At 40.7% G+C, this 16000-nt stretch overlaps 1 protein-coding gene across 4 annotated transcripts in view; it reads right to left on the bottom strand.

Annotated features, from left to right (window-relative positions):
- Positions 1 to 13434: 13434 nt before the first annotated feature.
- LOC120932161 (C-terminal-binding protein 2) overlaps positions 13435 to 16000 on the bottom strand; it is a 28426-nt gene continuing 25860 nt past the window's right edge. For 2 of the 4 annotated variants that reach the window (XM_040344350.1, XM_040344352.1), the window contains exon 10: positions 13435 to 14487. In XM_040344350.1, coding sequence (XP_040200284.1) covers positions 14325 to 14487 — 163 coding nt within the window. In that variant the 3' untranslated portion in view covers positions 13435 to 14324. The remainder of the gene's footprint in view (positions 14488 to 16000) is intronic. The other 2 variants (XM_040344349.1, XM_040344351.1) reach the window with 1 other exon arrangement.

Consider the following 16000-nt stretch of genomic DNA (forward strand, 5'->3'; position numbering starts at 1 on the left):
CTGTGAACAAGTATTTGCCCCTGATCTTTTATTTATTTTGCATAATTGTCACACTTAAATAAAATTTAGATCATCTAACAAATACTGTACTAATGGTACACAGAGATAACCCAAATAAGTACAAAATGCAGTTTTTAAATGATTTAATTTTCTAACCACTTCATCCCCGGAAGGTTTTACCCCCCTTAACCACTTCAGCCCCGGGCCATTTTGCTGGTTAATGACCAGGCCACTTTTTGCGATTCGACACCGTCACTTTAACTGACAATTGCGCGGTCGTGCAACTTGGCTCCCAAACAAAATTGGCGTTCTTTTTCCCACAAATAGAGCTTTATTTTGGTGGTATTTGATCACCTCTGCGGTTTAAATTTTTTGCGCTATAAACAAAAATAGAGCGACAATTTTGAAAAAAAAATGAATATTTTGTACTTTTTGCTGTAATAAATATCCCCCCAAAATATATAAAAAAAGATTTGTTTCCTCAGTTTAGGCCGATACGTATTCTTCTACATATTTTTTGTAAAAAAAAAAAAAAAAAAAAATCACAATAAGCGTTTATCGATTGGTTTGCGCAAAAGTTATAGCGTCTACAAAATAGGGGATTTTTTTTACTAGTAATGGCGGCGATCTGCGATTTTTTTATCGGTACTGCAACCTTATGGCGGACACAATTTTGGGTTCATTTGCATTTTTATAGCGATCAGTGCTATAAAAATGCATTGATTACTGTATAAAACTAGGGGACGAGGAAGGGGTTAATTATGTTCCCTGGGTGTGTTCTAACTGAAGGGGGGGTGGGACCGGTTAAGGGAAATGACAGATTGCTGTTCATACATTGTATGAAAATGCGATCAGTCATTTCTCCCCCTGTCATGTCACCTGTCAGAACGAAGAAATGCCTTGTTTGCATTTCCCCGATCTGCCTGTGTACAAGGCAATCGCGGGCCACCAGAGGACATAGAATCCTCCCGACCCACGCGCCTGCATGAGCCGCCGTACAACTACAGTGATTCACGCAGGAGAGCCATTATGCCACCGTCAAATGATGGTGGCCGGTCTTAAAGCGGTTAAGGGGAAAAAAAACCTGTTCAAATCTGCCCTCTAAATCCCCTGCTGCATAACCCAAGTACGCTTGAGGTCACAAACTGATGGCTGAACATTCTCCTTTAGGATTTTCAGGTAGAGCGCAGAAATCCCAGACCATCACACCACCACCACTTTTGACTGTTGGTATGATGTTTGTTTTATGAAATGCTGTGTTAGTTTTATGCCAGAGGTAACAGCATCCAAAAAGTTCAACTTTTGGCTCATCAGTCAACAGAATATTCACCCAAAAGTCTGGCCCCTCCCCTCTGAGGGCACCCAAGCCACAACTCCCTGTGTCCATTCAGACACAGAGCCCCAGCCCCGCCCCCTCTCCCGATTGTCTGACTGACAGCAGCAGCCGCCAATGGCACTGCTGATGTGTTTCAGTCAATCGGGGGGGGGGGGATCTGGTGGACCTCAGGCAAGTATTGGGGGTGTTGGGGAGTACCGATACTCTTGCAAATGCTTAGTATCGGCACCGATACCAGTATCGTATCGGTGCAACCCTACTGAGTACTATAAATTCCATGTCCATCGAATGTCCTTAGTGAGCTTCTTAATTACAATTTGCTCCAAATACGGTATATTCAGTGTGTCACAACTCGTGCTCAATACACAGCCATGTCTAAACCACTGGCAACAAAAGTGAGTAAAACCCCCAAGTGAAAATTTCCAAATTGGGCCCAAAGCATCAATTTTGTGTGGCCACCATTATTTTCCAGCACTGCCCTAACCCTCTTGGGCATGGAGTTCACCAGAGATTCACAGGTTGCCACTGGAGTTTTCTTCCACTCCACCATGATGACATCACAGAGCTGGTGGATGTTACAGACCTTGCACTCCTCCACCTTTCCGATGCTTAATAGGGTTTAGGTCTGGAGACATTCTTGGTCAGTCCATCACCTTTACCCTCAGCTTATTTAGCAAGGCAGGGGTTGTCTTGGAGGTGTGTTTGGAGTTATGTTAGAATATTGCCCTGCAGCCCAGTCTCAGAAGGGGGGGGGGGTTTATCATGCTCTGCTTCAGTATGTCCACAGTACATGTTGGCATTCATGGTTCCCTCAATGAACTGCAGCTCCCCCAGTGCCGGCAGCACACATGCAATCCCAGACCATGACACTCCCACCACCATGCTCGACTGTAGGCAGTTGCCACAACACATGCTCGACCCCATCTGACCCCAAATAAGTTTATCTTAGTCTTATCAGACCACAGGACATAGTTCCAGTAATCCATGTCCTTAGTCTGCTTGTCTTCAGCAAACTGTTTGCAGACTTTCTTGTGAATCATCTATAGAAGAGGCTTCCTTCTGGGATGAAAGCGATGCAGACCAATTTGATGCAGTGTGCGGCGTATGGTCTGAGCACTGACAGGCTGAACCCTTCAACCCCTGCAGCAATGCTGGCAGCACTCATACGTCCATTTCCCAAAGACAACCTCTGAATATGACGCAGAGCATGTGTATTCAGCTTCTTTGGTCGACCATGGCGAAGCCGGTTCTGTGTGTAACCTGTCCTGTATGGTCTTGGCTATGCTATGCTACAGCTCAGTTTCAGGGTCTTGGCAATCTTCTTCTAGCCTAGGTCATCTTTATGTAGAACAAGTTCTTTGCCATGTTAAAGCGGTTGTAAACCGCATATATAATTTTTTTTTTTTTTTTACCTGCAAGGCAAAATGCATAATCAGCTAGTATGCACCGCATAATAGCTGATTATGAAATACTTACCTAAAAACGAGGTGAACAACACTTACCTGGTTCACGCCGAGCGAGATGTCATCTTGCTCCGGCGTGTCTTCCGGGTATCGCCGCTCCAGCGCTGTGATTGGCTGGAGCGGCGCCGCTCCAGCGCTGTGATTGGCTGGAGCGGCGATGACGTCACTCCCGCGCATGCGCGCGGGAGATTTAAAAATCGGCAAGGTCCGGCGGCTGCCGGATCTTCCGCCGTGGATCCCCCCTGCGCATGCGCCGCCCGCATTGCGAGGGGAATATCTCCTAAACCGTACAGGTTTAGGAGATATTCTTTTTACCTACAGGTAAGCCTTGTTATAGGCTTACCTGTAGGTAAAAGTGCAAATTTAAGGTTTACAACCGCTTTAAGCTTCCAGTGACCAGTATGAGAAAGTGAGTGAAAACACCAAAAATAAAAACACACCTGCGCCCCATTTTTTTACTTAGGGGTGTACCCATTGTTGCCAGCGGTTTAGACATTAATGGCTGTGTGTCAAGTTATTTTGAGGGAACAGCAAATTTACACTATAATACAAGCTGTACATTCACTACATTGTAGTGAAGAGTAATTTCTTTAGTGCTGTCAAAGGAAGTGTGAGGGGAGTACTCACTTTTGTGAGATAGTGTGTGTGAGTATATATATATATATATATATATATATATATATATATATATATATATATATATATATATATATATATATATTTTTTTTTTTTTTACTACGGTTATGCACACATGTTTTGACTTGATTTGAATGTAGAATATAGCACGACACAATTTTTTGCTTTGAATTTATTTTGCACATTTATATGGGACCATTAACGGTGTCAGCAGCTGGTTACATATGAAACTTTGCTTTTTCAGTACTAGAAGGCACAGTGAACATGGTAGCTTGCAAGGCTTTACATTATTTTAGTACAAACAAAACATTTGGAGTTTACTAAAACCTAGAGTAAGGCTTTAAGGAAACACCAACCTGAGAAAGTAGGCAGCAAATGAAGACTAAAAAGTCTGAACTCCAGGGTTGAATGCTTGTTCCAGGTCAGTGCAACAAACCCAGGACGTTGAAAACCCAAGCCATCTACAGCAGCTTCCATATTGCTAACCTAGGAGGTTCCCTTTATTACATAGTGTAACATTTTTACAAAGAATCATCTTCCAGACAAAAAATTGGTTGTAGGACTTTATTAAAATATTATAGAGAAATGATTAGGAGACAAAACTATCCTCTAACAAATCATTTTCTAAGTACTATAAGTGAAAAATTAAAGTATTTGCAGTCAGACGAATTAAAAAAAAAAAAAAGGAAAAAAAAAAAAAAACAATGAAAATACAGAACACTTGTTTACAGACAGCTTTTCAATGTTTCACAGTTTTAGCTATCCAGCTGAAAAAGGCATATTGTTCATCGTCTACAAAAATATATTTCTGACACTCCGAGTAATTTATAAAAAGCTGGTCAGCTGTGCATAACCTGTAACAAACCAACACAAGATTGACCACAAAACACTGCACCTTTAGGACACAGGGTCACATCTCAGCTCAGTCCATGCGGGGTTAATACAAGATCACCCATTGCAGATGTAGGGCCACTGTACAGGGAAACATACGTTCTAATATCCTCTACATGCAGATTGGGACATCACCTATACAGGAAAACTAGTCATAGCTCCAGGAAGGAGTCGTCTTTTTGAGGGGCGTTTTTTCACCCTCATAATCAATCCCATATCAGATGTGAAGTTCTGGGGAAAATTAAAAATTACAGAATCCCACATAAATAGGGAGAAACAAACCAATTAATTACCATAATGCACATAATTAAAGCTATTAGCCAAATATTAAATGCATGGCCTGTATTCACAGATTATCACAAGGGCCCTCTGCTTATCTACACAAGCTTTTTTTGCAGTAACCAGGACTTATGAACCCCTAGTCATCCACAAAAACCTTGAATGGGAGAAAAAGAAACCTGCTATGTGCATGTCGTACTGAGACGCGCAAAGTCTTGTATTGAGCTGATTTATGAAGCTGGTTTTAAAACAGTATAAAAAAAGGCTCCTTTTAAAGGAGAGCGGATAAAATACATGTTATATCACAGGATTCACGAGGAGATTATTTTCTGTGTGCTGGGAGGCTGTCGGAAAAAACAAAAGGAAAAAAAAAAAAAAAACCTTAAGACTTTGGTGAGTTGCTTCCCAGACATCCCAGTTAGAAATGATTACATCCGCACTACCAAACTGCACCAACCTTTTTCTCTAACTTGTTTATATTGTGCTCTGCATTGTTAGAAGAACCCAACTCTTCACTAAAGAGTGGGGTAGGGAATTCTCAGATTTTCGGCTGCATACTAGGTTACTTTGCTTATAAGAGCCAATTGTTCATTTAGATTTAGCACACCTGCAAACACTTGAACCGACATCAGAAAATCTAAACATGATGATATCAGACTAACAAAATTTACATATAACTTGCTGAAATGTTTCAACCAAAAGAAAAAAACAAACAGGGAACTGCCAGGCTAAAATATGCAATCACGCATTCCTTCCTCCCACTTTTGCCAACACCGCTGGGTGGACATAAAGCAAACCACTGAGATACAATGGTGTCTATGAAGAGCAAGTGGATTTTATGGCTGCACTGTACAATCGCACTACAAACTTACATTATTTAATGTGACATTTGGAACAATGTCTAATCTAATCTTATGGCCTGTACGCACGATCAGAAAATTGGATGAAAAATCCCGCTTTCCAAGCGACCGTACGATAGTCTGATTAGTACACAGCTTTCAAGAGCCGATTACGTTAATTCATGCAAAATTATCTGATGGGACAAGCACAACATTTTTTGTTGTACGATACCAGATCGAGCAATTACAGTTGTCGCACGAAAATACAGTGCATTACATCACTTTCACATTTTTATTGTCGTACGAGAATTTTTGTAACTTTAGTAACCTCTTCATTTTCAATATGAGACTAGCATACAAAAAAAAAAAAGACAATCATTTGTCCGAAAATCTCATGGTGTGTACCAGGCGTTAGAGTTGTGAGAACTATAGGATAGGAAGTAGATGCAATGGGATTCCTTTCTAAAGCCCAATTGAACTTTCGATTTAAAATCAGCTAAAATACATTATACTGTGGATTTATCAAAACAGTTGGTGTACAAAGTCTAAAGTGTTTATTTTCTTTAGAAAGCAGCCAAAGCCCAAAGAGAAAAGCCAGTCTGCTAGCATACTGCAAAGGAGGACCCATGCTCTTTTTGTGGAAGCAGTGCTCCTTTGCCAGGGTCCTACATGCACCTTGTCGACTCATACGTCTAGCCCTGCAATCGGCAAAGCCCATGCTTCGGTCTGATTGGGAGCTCTAGCTTTAATGCAGCAGGGGGAGTCTCAGACCACTGCATAGAGTCCACAGACAGCAAAAGGGGTTTATTTACTATACATGGAGAGTGCAAAATCTGGTGCAGCTCTGCATAGAAACCTATCAGCTTCCAGGTTGTTTTTTTTGTCAACACTTGAAGTAGAAGTTCAGACTTAAACAAAAATTTTTAAAACTTTCTTTCATACGCAATCTAAAGGCCCGTACACCTGATCAGATTTTCCAATGGGAATTGCGTTATGACAGACTGTTGTCGGAAAATCCGACCATTTGTATGATCAGACAAATGTTGTCGGACTTTCTGCCAACAAAATGTGGAATAGTATGCTTTAAAAATTTCCGACAAAAAATGTGTGTTGTCGGATTATTCCAATCGTGTGTACAGTCCGTCTAAAAAAAAAAATCCAAAGTACAAACACGCATGCTCAGAAGCAATGCTAACCATAACACAACATTAGCAGAAGTTGCTACAGACCTGAAAAACCATGTCGTTTTGTGTTTGGTGGCCAATAATTATTTGCCGTTTGTATGCAATACAAGTTCCTTGCCCTTCGGACAAAATTCGGAGGCTTTGTCCATGGAAAATGTGATCGTGTGTACGAGGCCTAAGACTAACCTATCTAGCCCTGAAACTTTTTCTGAAACCGATCTGGTCCGGCCCCACGCCGAGCTGTCAGTTTCTATGTGTTGGAGTGTGCAGAAGAGGCAGTCGACAATGGAAGCCTCATAGTAACTATGGATGTTGTCACTTCCCAGCTGTTGTTGGATGTCCTCCTGCACAGAACTTCTGACGCTGTAGACCAGACCGAATCAGCTTCAGAAAAGCTATGTATAGCGATTTTTGCTTTACAGGGCTAGATAGGTTAGTCTTAGATTCCCCTGACCCGCAGAGTATAAGTTTATGATTTACACTGTTATTGGATTGGAGCTATTCCCCTCCTTACTATACACATTCTCTGATACTTAATAATGTGTTTGCAGTTGTTACCACCACCATACAGTACTGTGTTTCGTGATAATGAACGCTGTCTATGTTTAGAGGGTTCTGTTATGATCACATTAACCTCATCCAAGATGTACCGTGAGATGCGTTTTATGGTTCCAACCAAGATTACTTGTTGTTGTACTCGGATTTTCTTTAATAAAAAAAATTGAACAGAAAGTAGACTTAGAGATTTTAATTTTATGTTGAACCTTCCACTTTAAATGAACAAGCTGAAGTTAAAAGCCGATTGCCATGCACAGCTGCACCAGAATTTGCTTTCTAATAAAAAAGAAACTGAAATAATGCACATTTTTGTTTTGATGCACCTAGACTGTATTTAAAATTGAATGTTCATCCTTTAACAAAATATGAATTTACATCTCAGGTTTGGGTTATCTACTATGAACCACCAGTAGCAAAAGTTCATTTATGGCAAAACTATTGTCCCTATGGTGTTGATTTACTTAACTTGGAGTGCGCAAAATCTGGTGCATCTATGCATGCAAACCAATCAGCTTCTAAGTTCTGTTTGTTAAAAAAAATAAACAACCTGGAAGCCGATTGGCTACCATGTACACCTGCACCAGATTTTGCACTCTCCAGTCTTAGTAAATTAACCCCTGTGTGTCCAACATACATACATACATATTACCAATACAATCTGAGTGGATTACTTGGGGAAAGTTTAGAGTTTGTTAAAAATGAAAACAATGTGTGATAAAATTAGAAAATATTCATATACTGCACTGTCAACTAATGCATTACACAGCTAAAAAAAAAAAAAAAAAAAAAAACTCTACCTTTCTAGAAAATAGTATTAAAAGATATTAGACGGTCTAGAAGGCATCATGTATGTAGATTACTTTTAAATTATACCAAACTAGATTTTATTTATTTTTTTACCCTTATGCATATTACCATCAGTATATCATGTCATGTATAGTTCAAAGAGTAGCAAGCTGCCAAGGCTTGACAATACCCAATACACACTGATCATAACATACTGAAAGGCAAACTATTTAAATATATCCACAAAATACTGGAGGCACACAAGCACTTTTGGTTTTTCAATTAATTATCTAGAAAATATAGGCTGGTATACCAAGTACATAGTAACACAATTGACAATGTTTTTTCAACACACAAATGTGTCTTCCATACAGGTTAATAATTTACAAAAAAAAAAAAAAAGTACTTGAATAGGAAACGCACTCTATAAATGTTTTTTTGTTTTTTTTTGTTTTTTAGTACATCATGTAAAATATGTCTGTCCTTTTTTTTAAGTAAAAAGAACCACTATATCTACCAAGAATCAGAATTACCTCACACAAGCTCATTTTAAAATGCCATAGCCCCAAAAACACAAAATGTAATAACAAACCATTAACTAAGAACTAGAAGAAATATCTTTGTTAACATACATGCAGCCGAGCAGAAAAGGATATAAAGCCATTAAAAAAAAAATAAAAAAATAAAAAGGAAAAAAGGGACGGGTTCCATAGCTTTATGCTTTTTTTTCCCCCCCCATCAATAAATATAACGAAACATACCGCAGTAAAAGATTTAACCGCTTGCATCCTACTGCATAATAAATAAATTGGTCAGTATCTCAAAGTCTGTGAAAGCATGGGGTATTTTAAATATATGTGCATGATTCACAAAGCTTTTTATGTAGAAAAACTTTACAAATAAAAGATTTGTGTTCTGCAGCCTATCCCCATAGACCCACCACATTAGTTCTGGCTCATAGTGCTTGGGCATAAATTGATAGAAACATCAAATTAGAAAAAGTAGCAGGTTTCCCAAAAAATTGTCGATAACGTTACAATGTAACATTACATTTTGCATTGCAAGGCCCCTTCCACACGGGGACGGATCGGTCAGTGGTGCCCGCCAGCTCAGCGGGAGATCTCTCCGTTGATCTCCGCTGAGCCGGCGGATGACAGGTCCCCCTCTGCTCAATGAGCAGGGAGGGGCTTGTCGAGCGCCTCTGCTTGCTATGGAGAGAGCGGACGAAACAGGACAGCTTGTCCGTTTTCATCAGATCTCATCCGATCCACCAGGACGGATGGCGACGTATCACAATCCATCTGATTTTAGCAGATCGGATCGGGTGTCAGCGGACATGTCAACGCTGACATTCGACGCTCCATAGACAATCATGGAGCGGCCGTTCAGGTCCGCCAAAAAAAACCCGACAGGCGGACCTGAATGGTGCGCCTGTGTGAAAGGGGTCTTAGGCTACATTCACACAGCATATACAAGCATTCGGGTTCTTAACAAAAAAAAAAAAGACGACGAAGAACATGCACTTTACGCACTTAGGCGTATAAATGCATGTAGATGCATTTGTATGTGTGTAAATTAGGTCTAAACAAAGAAGATGATAAATTATGTACGCATAAGCTTCTTTACGTGTTTAAATGCATCTATAAGAAAGTATTCTACTGATCATTACGCAGTGACTTTTCTCCTACAAAACACAAGTGTGATAACATCAGTAAAGTGTTTACAGCCGTGTGAATGACACATAAATTATTCGTAATGGTGGCATTAAAGGGGTTGTAAAGCTTATGTTTGTTATTTAAAAAAAAAAAAAAAATTAACATACTTGCCGCCACTGTGCAGTTCATTTTGCACAGAGTGGCCCCAATCGTCCTCTTCTGGGGGTCCCTCAGAGGCTGTCTAGTCTCCTCCCGGCAATAGCCAACCCCCTCGGGAAGCTCTCTCCCAAGGGAGTTACCTTGCAGGCATGCTCCTGTCTTATACACTCTGCGTCCATAGAACACAGTGTATGTCTCGTTCCCACCCCCTGGCAGTCGCATCATTGAATTTGATTGACAGCAGAGCGAGCCAATGGCTGCGCTGCCATAAATTCATCCAATCAACGCCAAGACTCTGTGGAGAAGGCGACCCCAGATACTGAAGCCTTTGGCTCTAGTGGTCAAGTAAGCTTCAGGAAAGGGGATTTTCTGTGTTGTGGTACCTAGCATAACTGCCTCTCCTTTTCCTGGCTGGAGAAAAAAGACAGCATGATGCAAGTGAGGACTTCAAAAGCTACAACAGACTATGGGACATATGGAAGCTGAGACATTCTAAAGGCTTAGTTTGGAGGATTTTGTTCACTTCACAACTGCTTCACTTATGATTTGAATCACTGAAAATGCAAAAGCAGCTAAAAGGTGGTAAACAGAAGGTCAAATACACCGGTCATTAAACTCTGAATGATCTTAGAAGTATCTCAAACTAATCTAAAATGCAGGGGGAATGCATCTAAAAGCACACTGCATATGCCCATCAACACAAGCCCTTACATCTGATTCTTCTGAAATGTACGTGGTTACAGTTAGTAATCTCTGTAATTATTTCACGCCATTTTAACTTTTGTCAAGGTACTTTTTTCTGTACTATCATTTACGGTGGAACATCTGCCAAATCTTTTTTTGTTTTAAGCAGAGCAAGCAACAGAAAGAAACTGACAGTTTTTCTTGTACCCCCTTTGGCGCGCACGCACGCACATGCACGCCTGTAGTTCCACGGTGTAAAATGAACCCTATTTTTTTCAAACAAGAATCATTTTTAGATGAAGACCATTATGAACCATCTACCTTGTATGAAGATGGTATTAAAAGATTTGTAAATCCATTATGTAAAAGCAGGCAGCTCGGTGACTGGCAATGCAGGAGTGCTATATGTGGGATTTAGTTGTTATGAAATTATATAACAATAGGTTTGTATTTAATTTACCTGTGAAAAAGTAAACTTTAGGCATGTACACTTTAAAAAGGTATTCTTTGGTGGTTTTCGCAGCTTTACCTCATAGATTACCCAGATGCGTATTGCTAAAATATGAATTTATATCTGCAAGTACAAAAGCTCCATTACACACAACTTGGATAGAAGCCTGCTGAAGAAACAAGCAGAGCACCTAGAAATCCACAGAATGAACTAGCACAACAAAATCTGCTTCCAAGCCATGGCCAAATCCAATTCAAAAACAGACCCTCTCCTTCTGCGGTCTCTATAACCCTATGACAAGCACACTGTATGCATATTTCATGGCAGATCAAAAGGTGCTGAAAACCAACCATGTATCCAAGTAACTAAGAATTCTGGTCAGTTTGGTGAACATTCATAACAGGTGCTTGTATAGTTAGATCATTTACGTTTTATTCGTTCCACAGAGAGTAGTATAAACCATTTAAATACACATTTTTCTGCCAACTACTTTTACAAAACAGAACTGGTGTTAAATATTTTTAATTAAATTATATAAAATCATATAATGCCTTCTTGCTTCTGAATTGTAGACTAGCATTTGAGAGAAATTGAGGAGCCACACTTGGTCAATAAACCAATGGCTGGGGAACAACCCATTTAGGTCTTAACACACGATTACAAATATAAAAACAGAACATTTTTAGTAAAAAAAAAAAAAAAAAAAAAAAAAAAAAAAACTAAAATAAATATATCTTCAGTAACAAGGGAATTCAACTCTACCATTAATCCCAGTGAAACAAAAATAATAGAACATTTCTATTTCATGGTCTTCCCTTCAGAATTGTTCACACACATCCAACCTATTTACATGCCCAGGACATTAAAGCCTAGTACACACGGGCCGAATGTTAAGCGGCATCGGCCAGTTCGATAGAAACCGACCAACATTCAGCCTGTGTGTGCGCGGCCGTTTGGCTGGCTTCTGTCGAAGGGGCATGACCGAAAAAGCTCTGCTGATCACCTCCCAATGAGTGGCTTGGTGGGGGGAACCCCCTGTCAGAACACAACAGAACAGCAAGAGTAATTGCTGTAACAAGGTTGGATAGTTAGCACAGTGGCTCCTCCTGAGCTGTCAGAGTCCCCACTCAATTTAGTCCTGCTGGGCTGAATGGAAAAAACAAACAAAAATACTACTAATGTGTATGAGGCTTAAAGGTCCATTCACACTATTCAGGTCTGTTGCATTAAGGCAGCACAATAGTATGCGAGGACCCCAAGGCTAGGGCTACAATGGAAATAAAGCCCTTTATTATCAGTTACCTCATTAGCATCACATTGATTTCAGTGTGCTACAAATTAAAGGAACTACCAACAAGCTTATCCGAAACCAAGAACAAATATAATATATTCTGGCTAGCTAGTTTTTAAATGTGGTGGCTGTATTGTTTTTCTCTTATGGCCATTAACTCACTTCCTGGGGCTAGGGGGGGAAAAAAAAACTATAATGTACCCATGGTCGATTAGCATCCCCATCCTAGGAAAGAAAGTGCGTTAGGACTACAAAACACCCTCCCCCTACATAACATAGGGCGGAGGCGATATGTGGTCCTAGCACTTCCTGATAACATTTGTTAACCCTGAAGAGTGCACAGGACAGAATTGGCTTTCTGACAGGATCAGCAGGTATTTTTTGAACTTCTTAAACAGATCTTAAAAAAAAAAAAATTCAACTGTACATTTACCAGACCAAAAGGAAGCAAAAAAGGGGAATTCAATGTTAGTGTTTAAATATACTTAGAACTTATCAGTTTATTGTCTGTGTAACCCTAGCCTAACAAAAGGCCCCAAGTCATAGTACCGTCAGTGGCACAGTTTGTTTCTCCAGCAGGACTCCCAGTGCCAACTTTACACAGCTAGACGAGTATGGGCTAGAGCAGGGGTCTCCAAACTGCAGCTCGAGGGCCAGATGTGGTCCTTTGCTAGCCTTTACCCAGCCCTTGGTGCACTATTCCTCCCACTGACAACGGGGCACTGCTTTTTCCATCGATAGCAATGATGGGGCGCTATTCCTCCCACAAATACCAATGATGGGGTATACCCTTCCTCCCACCGATACCAATGATGGGGTACCCTTCCGCCCACCGATACAAATAATGGGGTACCCTTCCTTCCACTGATACCAATGTTGGGGGCACCATTCCTGCCACTATTCCTCCCACTAATACCAATGATGGGGCACTACTCCACCTCCTACCGACCACCAACCCTAAAGCCATGTTTATTCTCAGATGGGCCAAGGAAATTGCTGGCAACAATCCGGCCCTCCTAAAGACTGAAGGACAGTACACTGGCCCTTTGAAAGGTTTGGAGACCCCTAGGCTAGAGGAAAGAGCAGCTACATCCATATAGCCAAATATACAAAATCAAATAAATGCTTTGCATATTAACTCATTAGTATCCTGTGATAACTAAAAATGTTAAGATGTGCAAAAAAAAAAAAAAAAAACTACATTACACTGATGACACCCTACCTTCAGCGATGATTTTCTTTAATAAAATGCCTTTGCAGCTGTGAAATTATACCTCTACATATTATATGGAGTATGAAAAATCCTGAAACAATGCTGTTAAACTCTCAGTACATCAAAAAGATTTAATGGTGAAGAATAACTGAATGAATGCCCATGCTCAGCATTTAAAAAAAATAAAAAATAAGACTTTCAGCTGGTGTGCAATTAAAACACCAATTGCTATCCAGTTACTGTTTTCCTTCTACACAGAGATGAACTATTAGAACCCAATGTAGAAACTTTGCAAATCATTTAAATCATTTCACATGAATCCTTGATGAAGATTAATTCTCTTATAAAACAGATGATATAAACATCCCCCCTGCCTTAGTAAACCCTTGGGTAAAGAGGAGAGCAACAGACTATAAAAGAACACATTACAGATCCTCCAGCACTAAGGGGGTTAACATGCAGACACCTACTACTAATAAAAAAATTTGGTGATGCCTCAGCTCCCTGAGACAACCGGGCATGTCTTGTACTAGAGGAAGCAGAAGAGATCAGCATACCCCAGCACACAGAAGCACAACCCACCCGTATCATATTTCACTTAAAACGAAATCAGTTAAAAAATAGATCTGTTGAAAGGCATTATCTAAAGGTTTCCAGACATTGGTAAGAACATTCTCCTTTCCGGTGTGAGGAGAGATGATACACCTCAGGGCTTGCAGCCTGATTCCATCAACCGGGTAAAGCTGCTGAAAAAACCTGGATTCCTGCCCTTGACCCCCAAACTACACTGAGGGGGAAACAGAGCACAAATATGGGAGTGGTAGTTTAAAAAAAAAAAAAGGAAAAACAAAAAGCATAACAAAATAAACAAAAAGGAGACCCAACTAGGCGCAGTATTGCTACTGGTCAGTAGGAATCTCTCTGTCTGGGTCAGGTTTGGTGGTCTGTCCAGGTGATGGAGTGTGAGAAACAGTGGGGATTAATGGGTGTGAGGCAGCCACCAGCGCTTCCACTGCAGCTGGGTGTCCCGAAGCAGCTACTCCAACAACTCCTGGGGGAAACCTGCAATGAGAGATAGCAACATGAGAAAGAAGCTGCAACTATGCTACTAGAAAATCCACAGCAGTAGCAAACATTCTTAAAAAATAGTCAATAGTAATGCCTAAGGTGCATGTCACACTAGCAACAACTTGCCAACATCAGGATCATTAGGGGACCACACCATCCCCATTGAGAACGTCTATTGATGACGAAACGCGTCTGAGACGGCGTACACTGACGTCACCGCGCTCAGCGTGAGGAGGAAGGGCTCCTATAGTGCCGGCCGGCATTTTGCTTTTAAAACACATTTGTTTGTAAGTACAATACTTTTATTTTTATTAAACCTTTTATACGGTATTACACTATGGTCTGTCTCTTCTCTGCATATATGAACCGGGACCTTGCATCTATGAATTTCTAAGCTCACCATCGGACGTCTGCCCATTGAATCCCTGCTTTCTGTTTCAACCCGTGGATGGAATTTATGCTCAATGCTCATTTGCCTGTTGGTTCCGGTAAGCGGCTTTCCATACGGTGGCGGTTTCTTCACAGAAGTCCAAGTCACAGCGGTGCTGTTTGTCCTGTCTGTGGGCTCTGATCTTACATATTTGGGACTTTTTTTGCATCTACTACCATATCCATTCATTTAGATCTGGGATTTAAACGGGACTTTTTCCTTGACATTTAATGCTAGCATTTGGTTGCCAGCTTTTATTGGCGCAGCTTAATTTTCCATTATGTTTTGTGTTTCTCTCATCAAAATTGCTGCCTTGATCTTCATTGAGGATTTATAATTTTTGTTGTTTAGCGCAGTTTTTACACTTTGCTACAATGTAAAGTGAGTGTACAGTTTGTATAACAGTGTAAATTTGCTGTCCCCTCAAAATAACGCAACACACAGCCATTAATGTCTAAACCACTGGCAAAAGTGAGTACACTCCCAAGTGAAAATATCCAAATTGGGCCCAATTAGCCATTTTCCCTCCCCGGTGTCATGCGACTCGCTAGTGATACAAGGTCTCAGGTGTAAATGCGGAGCAGGTGTGTTAAATTTGGTGTCATCACTCTCACTCTCTCATACTGGTCACTGAAAGTTCAACATGGCACCTCATGGCAAAGAACTCTGAGGATCTGAAAAAAAGAATTGTTGCTCTACATAAAGATGGCCTAGGATATAAGAAAATTATCAAGACCCTGAAACTGAGATGCAGCACAGTGGCCAAGACCATACAGCAGTTTGACAGGACAGGTTCCACTCAAAATGGTCGTCCAAAAAAGTTGAGTGCACATGCTCAGCGTCCTATGCAGAGGTTGACTTTGGGAAATAGATGTACGAGTGCTGCCAGCATTGCTGCAGAGGTTGAAGGGGTGGGGGTCAGCATGTCAGTGCCCAGACCATACGCCGCACAATTGCATCAAATTGGTCTGCATGGCTGTTGTCCCAGAAGGAAGCCTCTTCTAAAGATGATACACAAGAAAGCCAAAACAGTCTAAAAGGACATGGATTACTGGAACCATGTCCTGTTGTCTGATG

Source organism: Rana temporaria, chromosome 3 (genome assembly GCF_905171775.1).
Source record: "Rana temporaria chromosome 3, aRanTem1.1, whole genome shotgun sequence".
NCBI lineage: Eukaryota > Metazoa > Chordata > Amphibia > Anura > Ranidae > Rana > Rana temporaria.